At 44.7% G+C, this 15,069-nt stretch overlaps 2 protein-coding genes across 8 annotated transcripts in view; one reads left to right on the top strand and one right to left on the bottom strand.

The window, feature by feature from the left end:
* The window catches only part of PIK3CD (phosphatidylinositol-4,5-bisphosphate 3-kinase catalytic subunit delta), a 53,897-nt gene extending 42,581 nt beyond the window's left edge, over positions 1 to 11,316 (top strand). For 2 of the 4 annotated variants that reach the window (XM_073316575.1, XM_073316577.1), the window contains 5 exons: positions 589 to 756; positions 1,628 to 1,751; positions 3,838 to 3,983; positions 5,297 to 5,429; positions 6,145 to 8,432. In XM_073316575.1, the coding sequence (XP_073172676.1) occupies positions 589 to 756; positions 1,628 to 1,751; positions 3,838 to 3,983; positions 5,297 to 5,429; positions 6,145 to 6,282 (709 nt within the window). In that variant the 3' untranslated portion in view covers positions 6,283 to 8,432. Of the gene's footprint in view, positions 1 to 588; positions 757 to 1,627; positions 1,752 to 3,837; positions 3,984 to 5,296; positions 5,430 to 6,144; positions 8,433 to 10,741 lie in introns of those variants that run through there. The other 2 variants (XR_012155539.1, XR_012155538.1) reach the window with 2 other exon arrangements.
* Positions 7,787 to 15,069, bottom strand: part of CLSTN1 (calsyntenin 1) — a 62,214-nt gene continuing 54,931 nt past the window's right edge. For all 4 annotated transcript variants that reach the window (XM_073316578.1, XM_073316580.1, XM_073316579.1 and 1 more), the window contains 3 exons: positions 13,983 to 14,118; positions 11,581 to 11,765; positions 7,787 to 10,251 (listed from right to left, as the gene is read on the bottom strand). In XM_073316578.1, coding sequence (XP_073172679.1) covers positions 10,060 to 10,251; positions 11,581 to 11,765; positions 13,983 to 14,118 — 513 coding nt within the window. In that variant the 3' untranslated portion in view covers positions 7,787 to 10,059. The remainder of the gene's footprint in view (positions 10,252 to 11,580; positions 11,766 to 13,982; positions 14,119 to 15,069) is intronic.

The raw sequence follows: 15,069 nt of genomic DNA, 5'->3' as shown, positions 1-15,069 counted from the left end.
GGTCAGAGTAGGGCACAGAACGTTGGGCCGCCTCAGCTTTATTTGAAGCTCTGCCACTGCGTCGTGGTGAAGCCTTGGGCAAGTCACCCTGCTTCTTTGTACCTCCCTTTGCCCTTGCTCATCTTTAAAATTGTGGAGGGGGGGCATGTGTAATGAAACTGACCGGCCTCCCAGGAGGGTTATGACAAGGCCTAGTGGATGTCTGTAACGTGCTTAAAGAGGCTCAGAGTAAAGGTGCTAGACGAGGGCAAAATATTTATTGTTTAACCTGGGCCTTCAGGTGAGCACCTCTTTCTTCTGTACACCCAGTCCTCCAGGGTGCAACCTGCCCTCAGCTCACTTGGGAGTCATTGGAAGTTGAGGCGCTTGGCACCTTTGTACACTGATGCTTGTTACTGGCTGAGTACCCTTGGGATTTGCAGAGGTCCCTGGTTGCTGTGTGTGAAGTTGAGGTGAAGTCCCCCCTTCCCGCCCCCGGATTTATCCCAGCAAATCCCCTTTGTAAAGTGGAGGATGGGGAATCCCAAAGAAAAGCCAAGCCAATGCTGTGTGAGGTCTCAGTGGAAGGGGTTTCTCTCATCTCTGCAGGATGACCCCTTACGGCTGCCTCTCCACAGGCGACAAAACGGGGCTGATCGAAGTTGTCATGCACTCGGACACCATTGCCAACATCCAGCTGAACAAGAGCAACATGGCAGCCACTGCAGCCTTCAACAAGGATGCGCTGCTGAACTGGCTAAAATCCAAGAACCCAGGGTAGGTGGTACTGTGCTCACTGCAGCTTCAGGCTTCCTTCCAACTGGAGACGCATTCTGGTGCTTTGCCCTGTTGTCCCCTCCCCTCTTCGGTTCCTTCTGATTTCCAAGCCATTCAAGAACAGTTGGGAGTGCATGCTGCATCCCTGGGCTATAGCTTCATTCTCATGCCTGTGTCCTTCCCCGATAGACCAGCAAGCATCCCGTGTGTACAGCTAGGTCTTGGAAATGTTCCAGGGCAGGACAAAGCTCACTACTCCCTTGGGATACGAGAGCCTTTTTTCAGGTTCACCCCCAAACTGGGGGGCTGAGCTCAGCATCCACAGCTTTATTGGGAGTCATGGATGCTCATTACCAATTGGATCAGACTCTTGATGCAAACTAAGGGATAAGGGCCTGCATCGTCCCCATTTTGTAGAATCCTGATACTTCTTAAGGGATATAAATGAGAGGGACAGATTGATGGCCCTGCAGGCTTGAGTTCTCTATCACTTACAGTGTGGGGCAGTAACAGTGCTTCCCTCCTCCCCAAATTCACCCTGCCTATCCCAGACCTGTAGGAACCACCACTAGGGATGAGTGGGGTTGTTCAGTCCCCAGAGCCCCTCCAGTCCTGTGAAGCCAACGGATTTGGTTAAGACCGAGCAGGAGGCCCATCCACCCTTCCCTGATGGAGGAGAGACAAGAAGAGTCCCCGGTGAAAGACCTTACAGAAAATACAGGATTGGTAGTTTGTGTACATGTCACACCACGTTCAGCAAGTTTACATGGGAGAGGGGATATGCGAGCGAGAGTCCAAGGGTGAAGTATTTGTATTCAAAGTAGAATCTTCTGTTTGGGTTTAGACTCATCTTTGTTTGTGTCCCCCGCAGCGAAGCGCTAGAACAAGCCATAGAGGAGTTCACTCTTTCCTGCGCCGGGTACTGTGTGGCAACGTACGTGCTGGGCATAGGGGACCGGCACAGTGACAACATCATGATCCGGGAAACTGGCCAGGTATGGAGCATTCGCTGGCACTGGAGATCTCATTGCTGCTGTTTGTATCTTTCGCCATAGGTGTGTGCATGCCACTCGGAGAGGAATGGAAACATCCCAGTTGGTTTCTTCACTATCTTCGGATCAGATAGTGTGGGAGCTGCTGAGGCCCAGATAAAGGCCCCAGACCTTCCAGCCCAACAGTAGAAAAAGGAAAAAATTCTCACTAGCTCTGCCCGTTTGTGTGGCCAAAACTAGACTTGACTTACAGGCGATTATATAGCTTCAGAATATATTTGCCCTTCTTTCTTGTGTGCCTTGATGAGCTGTGAAATAGTTCTGGACAGTGGAAATGTCAGTATTTATTAGACTAGTGTTAACACCCACTTTGTAATGGCTAGGGTGCAATTCACACTTCACAGCTATTGTTCAAGGTTGTCATTTACACTGGCTTCCCATTTTGAAACTTTACTTTGCTATTACAAAGACTAGAGGCTTTAATGAAAGCTGAGGTCCCAAAGAAGGTAGTTAGTTACCTGTGCTGTAATTTCACTTCCCTGGGATTTTTAATGACCATTGGGTTTCAGGTCTCATCTTGAAGCTTATATGGTGTCCTTTACTTCCATTATTCCAGAGGCTACAGGCAGAACTAGGAAGGGGAAACCCCTTTTGCCAACAGGACACATTAGACTGTTGGGACAGTCTTGTGGGAAGGGGTGGAAGTCCCATCTCTTGTTCAGTCTAGTTTGAAATGAGCCAAAGCCATAGGAAACAGCAATGTACTGGTCTATGGGAGATGAACTAGAAAGAGGCCCAGTAGATTGCTAGGTGCTATAGTCCTGTTTGAATTGCTGTCTGATGTTAGTGAGCAAGCGATCAGCTGCTGAGCTCTGAAATTCAGAGCTGTGGAAAATAAGTGGCTCTGTCTGCACTTTCTTCATGTAACATCCCCTAGATCCCTGCTTCACCTTACTGTTTTAGATGCCTGTTGTGGGACAAGTGCTGTCCTGGAAACAAGCACAGTTATTGTTGTGATGAAAGACCTTATAAAAACCTAGAGATGCCTCTGCTCTGTGAATGCAGCAGGAAGGGGGCCAACTTCGCACTCTGCATCTACGGGGCTCAAGAAAGGGGGGCAGGGATAGCTCAGTGGTTTGACCATTGGCCTGCTAAACCCAGGGTTGTGAGTTCAATCCTTGAGGGGGCCATTTGGGGCAAAAATTGGGGACTGGTCCTGCTTTGAGCAGGGGGTTGGACTAGATGACCTCCTGAGGTCCCTTCCACCCCTGATATTCTACGATTCTATGAAAGCTCTGGAGAGCTGCAGCTGCTGAGGGTTTCTTTCTGCTTGACAGAAATGACATGGAGGCTTGGGAATCTGCAAGGCTCTTGGATATAAATTCTGCACAGCTTGTGACAATCCACTTTTTGCCACTAGAGTGTGCTTGGAACCCTTTGAACAGCAGCATTGATTTGTTTATTTCAGGGTTTAGAGCAGCCTTGCAACCTGGTCATGAAAAACCTGTACTCACCTAGTGAGCGCTATCTAAAAAAAAAAAACCAAAACAACCACTTCATCGGCATGTGTAGAGTTTTGCAGCTGCGTCCAGCAGGGCATCAGCCCTCCAGCCATAATGCAGGAATCAGAATTGCCCTCCTGGAATGAATCATTGGCTCATCTAGTTTGCTATCCTGCCTCCGGCAATGACCTACTCCCGAGGCTTTAGAAGAACATAAAAATCCCCCATGTGTATCAAGTGCTGCAGGGGTAAGAATCCTTCCTGACCCAGCCAGCACTTAACTTATGCATGGATGCATTACTGGTAACACTTGTGTCCTACAAAGTAAATACTTCCCCTGCTATCGATGGACTGACATGCAAAAGGTGGCCTAGTGTTTCCCATGAGACTGTGTCTGATTGCTTTGGAATAGAATCCTGAGTAGAGTACAGATGCCAGGCAGCCACTGGGGCCTGATCATTCTGAGTAGGTTTTTTTTATTTCGCTTGGAGAGATAAAGCACATTCTCATACGGAGAAGTGCAAGGGAGTTTAATCAGCAGAAAGCAGACACATCCCCCTAATAATTCTTTTCTCTCTTAATTCCAGCTGTTTCACATTGATTTTGGCCATTTCTTGGGGAACTTCAAGACTAAATTTGGCATTAACAGAGAACGCGTTCCTTTTATCTTAACCTACGACTTTGTGCATGTGATCCAGCAAGGGAAAACTAACAACAGTGAGAAGTTTGAAAGGTAAGCTCCACTGATCTGACTTGGGCTGTAGTAAAATGTTTTGGGTTGGATGTGTCCGTTTGTAGCAATCACTTCATCTAACAGTTGCCCCCAGATGCACACTAACAGTTTTGGACACAGAGCAACAAGGTGGGTGAGGTAATCTTATTTGGTGGGAGACAGACAAGCTTTTGCGCTTACAGAGCTCTTCCTCAGGTCTGGAAAATGTGTTCAGTGTCACAGCTAAATACAAAAAGTGGAACAGATTGTTTAGCATAACTAGTTAACACAGGTTTCAAGGGACCATTCAGTGTGAAGTGGCCTGTTACCACCTCTGTATTCATGAAGGGGAAAGAGAGGGCAGGTATAGATTTGTTGTTCTAAACTGTAAATCCAGTCTCTCTATTCAGTCCATGATTTTTAGGCTCTAGCAAATTTAAGCTCCCAGACTTGTCTTTTGAAGGTGTTGTGCAGGTTTCCTTTGAGGATGAGGCCTGCTAGTTTTGTGAAAAGTGTTCACTTCCAGGTAACAGGGCGTGTTTGTCTTTTATCGTTATTCAGTGAGAGTTCATTTGAGAGTGCAGTGATGGTCTGGTTTTACCCACAGAACTGTTGCTGGAGCATTTAGTGCCCTGGATGAGGTACATCACGTGTTGCGTTAGGCATGCACGGGGCCCATGGACCTTGAAAGGTGTGGTGCGCCAAGTATTGATCATCATAGCAGTGGAGAAATATCTCCAGCTTTTTGCATCTGTTTTGCTACAACGCTTCCTCTTCCAACCACACCAGCAATTTAAATTTAGGGTGGGCGAATGTACTTGAGTTCAAAATGACCCAGACTACCCCTTAGCACTTGCTTGAGCTGACAAACCCTTGGGGATTATCCACTGGTATGAGTGGCTGTTCCTAAGATAATGCATTTTTAGAAGATTTGGTTACAGGGCGCAGCAGAGAACTGGCTTTCCCCTGCAGGAGCTCTAGCATCAAGTACTCATGTCATAAGAATTGGCCTCACTCAGTCTCTGTCCATACCCCCATAAACACACACAGTTCGTATGTGAGAGAGACTCAGGTCTGGATTTGGGGCCAATGTGCCACTGGACTATACATACTATGAACTAAGTCTTTTCCAGCTCTCGCTAAAGCATATTCTTTTGGTAACACGTGGAAGCATGGGCTAGTCGAAAAACATTTGGCCAGCTGTTGGAACACCTTGTGTTCAACATAGAGGTGAAGCTTCAGCTTGGCCATGTTTTTATGCTATCATGGCTGTACTCTTACTTTAGTTGGGCTGCTTGTCTCACTTGCTCTTTGCCCCTTCTCTTCCTGTACAGATTCAGGGATTACTGTGAAAAAGCCTACATGATCCTGAGGTGCCATGGACTTCTCTTCCTGCATTTGTTTGCACTGATGAAAGCTGCTGGCTTGCCAGAACTCAGCTGCTCTAAAGACATTCAGTATCTCAAGGTGAGGCAGGGGGTGGGAGAGGGTAGGACTAAAGGTAAGCGGTTAAGGAGTGGGAGTTAAATTGCTCCTTTCAAGTTTCAAAAGCAATGAGTAGATATTCCAGCATGCAGGAGCCAGCTGTCAGATAGCCAGCACCAGCTGGTAATTGATTCTCTACCTCATGCTGTTGCTCCCTGCTCATACTATTTAGAGTTTCTCACTCAATTCTAGGAGATGGGACTCTGCTGGAGATTTCATTTAAATGAATGAGATTCTCAATTAATGTGGACTACAAAAAGTTCAAACTAAACTCATTATCTCTCAATTAAAAACCAATAGGTTGCTTGAGAGACCTGTTCTTTTTGCAAGAGTTGGCAATATTACCTTCTGCCATCCTGTCTTCCTTTTCCTTGCCCCCTGTTGCAGCCAGGTATGCTCAGTTGAAGAATCAGCTGCAAAGAGGCAGGCATAGCATTTAGTGTGTTGGCTCTCCCAGCTACCACCTTCTGTTCCCACTGTGCCTTTGAAGTGCTAAAAACCTGGTTTCCTGCAGCTGGATGAAATGGGGTTGTGCTGTAAGCTAGTGTTTAAAGGATTTTCCCAGCTCCAGCATGAAAATAGGATGTGGTTTACTTTGAGAGAGCAGCCTGCCTAAAACAAAGGTGGTGGGGGGTTTGTTTGTTTCTCTGTCAGTTGGGTGGGCAGGGCTATACTAATTTCTGCCTCTTTCCTTCAGGATTCTCTAGCTTTAGGGAAAACAGATGAGGAGGCATTGAAGCACTTCAGACTCAAATTTAATGAAGCCCTGCGAGAGAGCTGGAAAACCAAGGTGAACTGGTTGGCACACAATGTATCCAAAGATAATAGACAGTAGAGCAACCAAAATAGCCCTTGTGTGGTCCAGGTGAATGTAACAGCAATAGACAAAGACTGCTGAATGTTGCCATGTTGAAGATCAGCACCTGCACCTCTACAGATCAAGTGTTTGCGAAGAGTCTACCTAACCAACAGCTGCACAATCCCATTCTAGATCTCTAGGGCAGAAGGGGGACAGCATGAGGCAATAAAATTACTGTACACACTGAAAGGTAGGTGTATGTGAAGCTTGCAAATGTAAGTTCTTAAGTATGCAGCCCATCATTTAAGGGTGGAGGTGAGGCTGTTGAGCAGTAGGTGAGGAATGTACTGAACTAGCACAGTTTTAGGGATGTGGAGCTGTGCTCAGAGAGGCTGTAATTTGGCCAGTGGCATATCAGCTTTTTAAAGCCAGACTAGAATAGCACTAGCAGTGAAAATAGCATGTTGGTGTATCTAAACTTCAGTCTCTCTCTCTCTGTAATCACAGTGGAAGGTGCTGCTAGGCAATACTTTTTCTAGTTGAAGATTTCACCAGCTCACCTGCCCCCACCCCTTTCAGGGCTGTATTTTTAGAAATGGGTATTCCATCTTGTGATGCTTTATTGACAGTCGGAAGATAATGTTACCAAGCTCTAATACACAGTAGTTGGGAAACATCACCCTAGATCCGCCTTCAGCCTGGCTTGTCGACGAAGGAGAGAAGATGGGTGGTGCCACCTCACCCACTGAAGATAGAAGATGCACTGTCCCTATACAGGGTGATGGCAGTGGATAGAACCAGGAAAGTTGCACCTTCAGTTTATGCAGTGATACAATATTCTGAAGCATTTTTGTTTACATTAGGTCAGACCCTGCTCTAGTTTTGTAAGGGTATGATGCAGCAGGTTAGTTGCATCTGTTTTGTTTTTAAAAGTGCAATAGATAGCAGGTGTACACCACACCAAACAAGCAGGCACTAAAGTGCTTTCTGTCTAATCAGTCTACAATGGGGTCATGGCAGTCTTGCAGAATTCACCTTATCTGCCATGAATAAAAATAATTTAGGTTTTTCCCCCCTCACTTCAGTTGTGGAATAACTACAAAATTGTTAATACCATCTTGTATAGCAAAGATCTAGTCAAAGCAAACATTGTATCAAACAATGGTTTCAGCCTCTTTTAAATGAAGGTTATTACCTTTTGTAAATAAGTCCAAGACACAAGTTGCATTCTTTTTAAAGTGATGAAATTACCTTTTACTTTGATACTTATTTATTTAGAAAGGTATTCATGATCTTATTGTGTATGTGCCCTCTGAAAAAATGAATTTATTTTTTTAAGCCATGGTATGTTTACATGATGGATTTTTTTCAGTTACCTTCAATCTGATTTTAGGTGCACTTTTGGTAAGTCTAAAAATAAAATGTTTAAGTTGTATACTAGTCCTGGCAAAATCTTTCCCTCCCTTTAGGCATTAAAGTCAAACTGTAGCCATCACTTGACTCATCAACTTTGTACCATTCAGAAAGCATAGCAAGCAGATTTTAGAACCAGAAATTTATTGTAGCTTAGACTTTTTGGACTGACTTATTACCAATATACAGATCTGAAAAGTTACATCCACACTGGCTACAAACTGCATCAGAAAGTTTACAGCCTTTCAGCACTAGCATTCAATCATGATCAGTTTTAGTCTAAAATACAGCAGCTACAGTATATGGAAGAATAAGTCTTCTACACATTGACATTAACACAGGACAACTGTCAGACATAAGTTAAAAGTTCCCCAGTTTACTTAAAACTAATAGTTATGTTACCACATAAAAGTAGTCAAACCCATTTCCCCATTTTAGAAATCTAAAATTTTACATTAAAAAACAGTAAGTAGATTGTGTGGGTTCTCTCCCCTGCTTTCAGGTCCATTATTGTAAAAGGCACTCCAGAGTCAAGTCTTTACCCCAGATAAACCCACACGTAGGTCCTGTTTCACACCCTGGGAGGCAAGATGTGTAGTAGGTAAGAATAGGTCTGCTCTGAAAAGATATAGAAAGTAACTGGGTCTACTTTCCCTTCAGTTGTTCACACCCATTGCTCTCTACCCTTCCCCCCAACCCCCACCTTTATACCTGCTCAAGGAACAACTGGAAACTATTCAACATTTGCCACTACTGGGGTGGAAGCTGAGCCACTAACCTGTTTTAATCCATGTACACAAACAGATTACATGCAATATCAAAATCTGGAACTCTGCTACTATAATGAGTGAATGGAGTTCTAATTTCACATTGCAAGCAAATCAAGTTACCTTTTAACCCACCTCCAAATGTTAAATTGACTAAGCAGATATACATAAGACAAGGCTCTGAATAAGACCAAAAGTATTAAATAGAGAACAAGACCTGCCTTACGAAAAATCTAGCACTCACCACCATGGGGTCATAACTTACTTTTCGTACCGTTCAGCCATTCCTTTAAGTAAGTAGTCGTTTGCACTTCCACGTTAGAGGTCTTTGATCAGAAAATCAGCCTGCCATGTCTTGGAACAATAATCTTAACTCAGTTTACAAGGTTTGCTGGTTGGATAATATATGCCATAATTTCATCAGCAGGAAAACAGATTTACTAAGTGTAAACAAAAGGTTTAAATACACCAACAGTCCAGATTACTGTACAAGGACTAAGCAAGAGTGTGTTGAATAGGAATGATGCCAACTATGCCCACCCATGCCCTAAATCAGAAAAGTTCACAACCCAAAAAATAAAATCCCTATCTAGACTGGTAGCCAAGGTGCATGTGTACACAGGTCTCAGACGCTTCAGTTACCATTATTACAAACAACTGAATAACTTGCCCTGCCAGCAATGCGACCAGCAAGCATCAGCCTTGGACTACAACCAGCCCCACTCTAATTAACAGAATATCAATAGCAAACTTACTTGCTCTACATCCAGGCAGTATTTCTTCCTCTCAATTTAGTAATCCTTACACTGAAATAAGCAAAGGATCAAAACTTAAACTGTAGTAGGCTGTACAGTTGAAATTCTGAAAAACCTTTACAGTTGCAAGCTTGTCTGTTCTCTCCATAAAACAAAGTGGGGAGGAGGGGAAGAAAGTAACAGCAGGGCTGGAGTGAACACAGCAGTCTAGGCCAATGACACTGCATTATTAATACATCTACACTAGATAACTGTGCCTGTGCTCCTGCTGCAATAGTTACGCAACTTGTATTATTTCATGCTTCATGATTTTTACCTTAGCGTGTTTTAAACCCCAGTCCCTGTTTTCACTACCACAAATGACATAATTCAATATATTTACAAAATATTCAAAGAGAGTCATTCTACATATTAACCTCATTCTGCCACTTTACACATGCACTAGTTTGGGGGAAAAAATTCACCAAGCTGAAATAAGCAACTTTACCCTTTGTCAACAAGTGACCTTTGCATCTTTCAGAAAGAATAAGATGAATCAAGCCAAAGTTGTTTCACCGGGGGGGGGGGAAGGAAGTGTCCAGAAACTCATGTGCAATGGCTACACATCTGTAGAGTCACTTAGCTGAGATGACATGAAGAAAAAAGTGCAAGGTGGTTCCTCACATAGTGTAAAAAATCCAGTCACTGAGGGACAGGTGAGGGAGGAGTGGTGCTAACTACAGTTCTAGAGACAGTATTAGGAACTAGCCAATATAACACACATATTGGGATGTGTTGGTTGGCTCTACTGGCCAAAATGACTTTTTTACACCATGGATCCTTGATGGAGAGGGTTACAGTGAAGTCTTCTAGAGCAAAAACAAAGGGAACAGCTGGAATCAATAGCTGAGTGTAGAGTCATCCCATTCCAGCTGTTGCTGTCTGTTAACATTCTGTTGGTCCTCTTCCCGCTCCCCTTCCTCCTCCTCACTGCTTTCAGACTCTGCACTAGTGATATCATCATCTTCCTCTCCATCTTCACTTTCTTCTTCCTCCTCCTCCTCCTCACTGCTGTGCTGGTCCTCATATGTCTGTCAGACACAAATTAGCCATTGACTTTTCTAGCTGCCTACAGGCTCCTATCCTTTTATACGCTACCTTCATTGGGAGTTGTGAATGCTCAATACTCAGCTGGCTATTGTCAAAAGTAAAGTGGCTCTGAAGTAGTTCTGAGATTTCAGAAAGTTACTAGCCAGTCTTGTCCCTGTTTAGTATAAATACATTCCCAAAGGTCATCCAGTGCTTTGAAGAGAGTACTATTGAAATAGGATCCTTTGGTGTGAACATAGCAGCATTAGTGGTTTAAAGTGTCCCTGCTCTCCCCACCCCCCCTTTTTTTTTTAAAATATCAAAAAGCATCAGAAGTTAACTGAAGTAGAAATGATCCCAAAAACTAACTGCATCAAACCAGGACGACAGCAAGAATAACTCAATGGAAAAAGCTGATGTGGTGGGGGTTTATTGTAAGGAATATACTGAAGGAGCCAGTGATATTTATTTACAGTCTGGCACAACACACAGGTATTTTTTGAGCAGTTTATTGCCATCAAGCCACACCCAACAGATCACAAGAAACATGACTGCTCCTCACACAACGTACAGTCAACCTGTGGCACTCTCTGCTAGAGGATGTTGTGAAGGCCAAGACTATACCAGGGTTCAAAAAAGAACCAGGTAAGTTCATGGAGGATAAGTCCATCAATGGCTATTAGCCAGAATGGGCAGGGATGGTGTCCCTAGCCTCTGTTTGCCAGAAGCTGGGAATGGGTGACAGGGGATGGATCACTTGATGATGACCTGTTCTGTTCATTCCCTCTGGGGCACCTGGCATTGGCCACTGTTGGAGGACAGGATACTGGGCTAGATGGACCTTTGATCTGACCCACTATAGCAGTTCTTATGTTCTCTTTCTGAGGAATGGATTCAAATTTTCCCTGTGGCATTAAACTTGTTGCGGCAGTACCCCCTTTCCAGGTCGATACTGCTCTGACAGTCATGCATGTTTGACAGATTGGAAAGTACTATTTGTAAAAAAGGATTAAGGGTTCTGTCTACTCTGCAAGAAAAGGTGCGATTGTAATACTAGTGGGCATACCTAGGCTAGCTTTAATCTAGCTAGCACAGGTAACAGCCGTAGCGTGGACGCAGTGGCACAGGCTTCAGCACAGACTAGCAACAGTTACATACAAACGTCCCCAGCAGGCTTTTTGTTCTGATTACTAGGCTGTGCTGAAGCCTGTGCAACCATGTCCACACTATTACATGTGCTTCCTAGCTTAAAGCTAGCCTAGGTATGCCCACCAGTAATACACTCACTCCATCAATTGCAATGTAACATAATCCTGGGACACAAGCCTTACCTCCATAGGATTCACAGTAATCGTCAAGGCAGAGTCATCCCAATCCATCTCATTTTCCTTTCCAGTATCCTGGTCACGCATTGTTCTCTGATGCGCAGCTCGGATTCGGAACACACCCAGAATAATCATGAAAACCAGGAAACTGACACACACGACAATGACAACAGTAGCAGTACTTGGAACAACTGTGACAAGAAAAAGGGAGTTTAACAATAATCATACTAATACCACAGTACTTACAATTTTTTCAAATATCAACCCCATATTACAGATGAGTAAACTGAGGCAAATTTATCCACAATCACAGAATAAACCAGTAGGAAACCAAGGACAAAAACAGACAGTCCTGGCTCCCAGTCCTCTGGTGAGATTGCTAAACTAGTAAGTTTCTTTATTGGTGGCACAGTCCAATGGGCTGGATTCATACCTTGCTCAGGTAAGAAGTGAAGAGTTTGGTGCTATCAATCTAGTCTGATGAAGGAATGTTGACAAAATAAATGCAGTTTCACTAGGGTTAGCAGCATCTGCTCAGGAGCCAGAGGCATGCCAGTACTTAAAGGCCTAGGACCAAGCTGCATGGCAGAACAGAACCAGGCCTATTATGCTCAACTGGTGCTTTTATATAGATACTGAAATCAGACAAACAGGGACTATGAGGAATAAGTATAATTGCATCAATCTGAAAGAAGATCAGCCACCAATTAAAAATTTACTATGAAGGCTCCTTTCTTCAAAGCCTATTGCTTTCCTCCCACATGCACCACTGGAACATTAAACAATTCACACCAAGTTAAAACATAGTGGAGGAATGGCAGATTTCCTCAATGGAATAACGAGATAACTGGCTCTGTGGAGGAGGGGAAAGCAGGGGACATGTTATTCCTTGACTTTAGCAAAGCTTTTGACACAGTCTCCCACAGTATTCTTGCCAACAAGTTAAAGTAGTATGGGCTGGATGAATGGACTATAAGGTGGATAGAGAGCTGGCTAGATTGTCGGGCTCAACGGGTAGTGATCAATGGCTCCATGTCTAGTTGGCAGCCAGTATCAAGTGGAGTGCCCAGAAGGGTCGGTCCTGGGGCTGGTTTTGTTCAATATCTTCATTAATGATCTGGAGGATGGTGTGGATTGCACCCTCAGCAAGTTTGCAGATGACACTAAACTGGGAGGAGAGGTAGATACGCTGGAGGGTAGGGATAGGATACATAGGGCCCTAGACAAATTGGAGGATTGGGCCAAAAGAAATCTGATGAGGTTCAACAAGGACAAGTGCAGAGTCCTGCACTTAGGATGGAAGAATCCCATGCACTGCTACAGACTAGGGACCGAATGGCTCTGCAGCAGTTCTGTAGAAAAGGACCTGGGGTTACAGTAGACAAGAAGCTGGATATAAGTCAACAGTGTGCCCTTGTTGTCAAGAAGGCCAATGGCATTTTGGGATGTATAAGTAGGGACACTGCCAGTAGATCAAGGGATGTGATTGTTCCCCTCTATTCGACATTGGTGAGGCCTCCTCTGGAGTACTGTGTCCAGTTTTGGGCCCCACACTACAAGGATGTGGAAAAACTGGAAAATGTCCAGCGGAGGGCAACAAAAATGATTAGGGGACTGGAACACATGAGTTATGAGGAGAGGCTGAGAGAACTGGGATTGTTTAGTCTGCGGAAGAGAAGAATGAGGGGGGATTTGATAGCTGCTTTCAACTACCTGAAAGGGGGTTCTAAAGAGGATGGCTCTAGACTGTTCTCAGTGGTAGCAGATGACAGAACGAGGAGTAGTGGTCCAAAGTTGCAGTGGGGGAGGTTTAAGTTGGATATTAGGAAATACTTTTTCACTAGGAGGGTGGTGAAGCACTGGAATGCATTACCTAGGGAGGTGGTGGAATCTCCTTCCTTTGAAGTTTTTAAGGTCAGGCTTGACAAAGCCCTGGCTGGGATGATTTAGTTGGGGATCAGTCCTACTTTGAGCAGGGGGTGGGACTAGATGACCTCCTGAGGTCCCTTCTAACCCTGATATTCTATGAATAAAAAGTCATACTGTTCAGAGAAATCCGTTCCCCAGTTCCTTTATGTAGGTCCTTATACAGCACCCACTACAGTGTTCTGTATTCCAAAATTACCAAGTCAGGAAGGGCTGGACTTTGTTTCTGTCATTAGATTGGCATTTTCTAGATCTCTAGCAGGCTGTTCCCTCCTGTGTGGAGAGCAGAACAGGACTTCGCATTTTAGAGAGCATTGAAGTTAATAGCTGTGTAGATTATTAGTTTAATTTGCTGGCTGTCTCTGGAAAGGCACCCCAAGAAACTCCAACCCTCTGCAACAAGAAGCCACACAGTCAGGCCCCCAGTTTAAAAAAAAAAAAAAAAAAAAATCAATTGGAGTTAAGTGACTGACCATCCTTACCTGAAAAGGGGTGGGGGTTAGCTAGGTTGTGACCAGAGAGGTCAACAAACGTGTGATGCACTGGATGAACAAACTGTGGTTGCATAGCTATATGATTTGCATGGTCAACTGGGTTAGCTGTATGGATAACGTTCACCTGAAAACAAAAAGGAAAAAATAAGGTAGGGAAATAAAGCAGCTTGTTTATGCACTTGGTTCAAGTAGATGGGATCCAGTTCCTGTGTATCAGTATCTATCCCCCTCAAAACAAAATACAACACAACACAATACCAACCAGCACAGATCTGTCACAGGCCCACCCTCTATCCAACCCCCCTGCTCCCCACCCCCTTACCATGCTGCTCAGGGCAGCAGGAGCTCGCAGCCCCACCACCTGGCTGGAGCCAGCCGTGCTGCCTGGCAGAAGCGGCAGGCCAGAGCGCTGGCAGCGCAGCAAGCTGAGGGTGTGGGGGAGGGAGGACAGCAGGGGAGGGTTCAGGGGCTAGCCTCTCGGGCCAGGGGCTGGGCTGGACAGTCTTGCAGGCTGGATGTGGCCCGCAGGCCGTAGTTTGCCCAATTCTGGTGTAGGATCACCTTCAGTTAACAGCAATGAGTAAACAGCAGGTCACAGACAAAACACTGAGACACTCAGATTCTTTGGAACTCCAGAGACCATTTGAAAAAACGTTTAACAGAGGTTCTGAAGAGCTGGTTCATTAAGTTAGGCTCAGCTACAAGTTCAGCACATTTCATGTTTTGGTGAGCTTCCCTTTCCTCTCCACCAATACATTGCTAAGCGTATCCTTCTCTGTAATGGGGAGTAGTGACTAGACAGATGTGGTGCATGGCCAGCTGCACAATAGGAAGAGGGGAAATATAGTAAATGACAAGGAAGCATTTCCAAGGACGGCATTTCCAGTTTGCTGAATTGTAAAGATCCTGGATCAAAGTTTACAGTACTTCCTCAGGAAGCATAGCCATGTTAGCTACTCATGCAATTTCTGCTCCTCGATGGGGAAAGGGAAGTGGGGGATGGTTATCAAATGCTGGCTAGTCAGATTTAACTGCACTGTCCTCACATTGGCTGATTTTTAAAAGTGCAGCTTAT

Source organism: Lepidochelys kempii, chromosome 18 (genome assembly GCF_965140265.1).
Source record: "Lepidochelys kempii isolate rLepKem1 chromosome 18, rLepKem1.hap2, whole genome shotgun sequence".
NCBI classification, from domain to species: Eukaryota; Metazoa; Chordata; order Testudines; family Cheloniidae; genus Lepidochelys; species Lepidochelys kempii.
The sequence above is the reverse complement of the archived record's forward strand: the minus strand, read 5'-3'. Positions and strand labels throughout refer to the sequence as shown.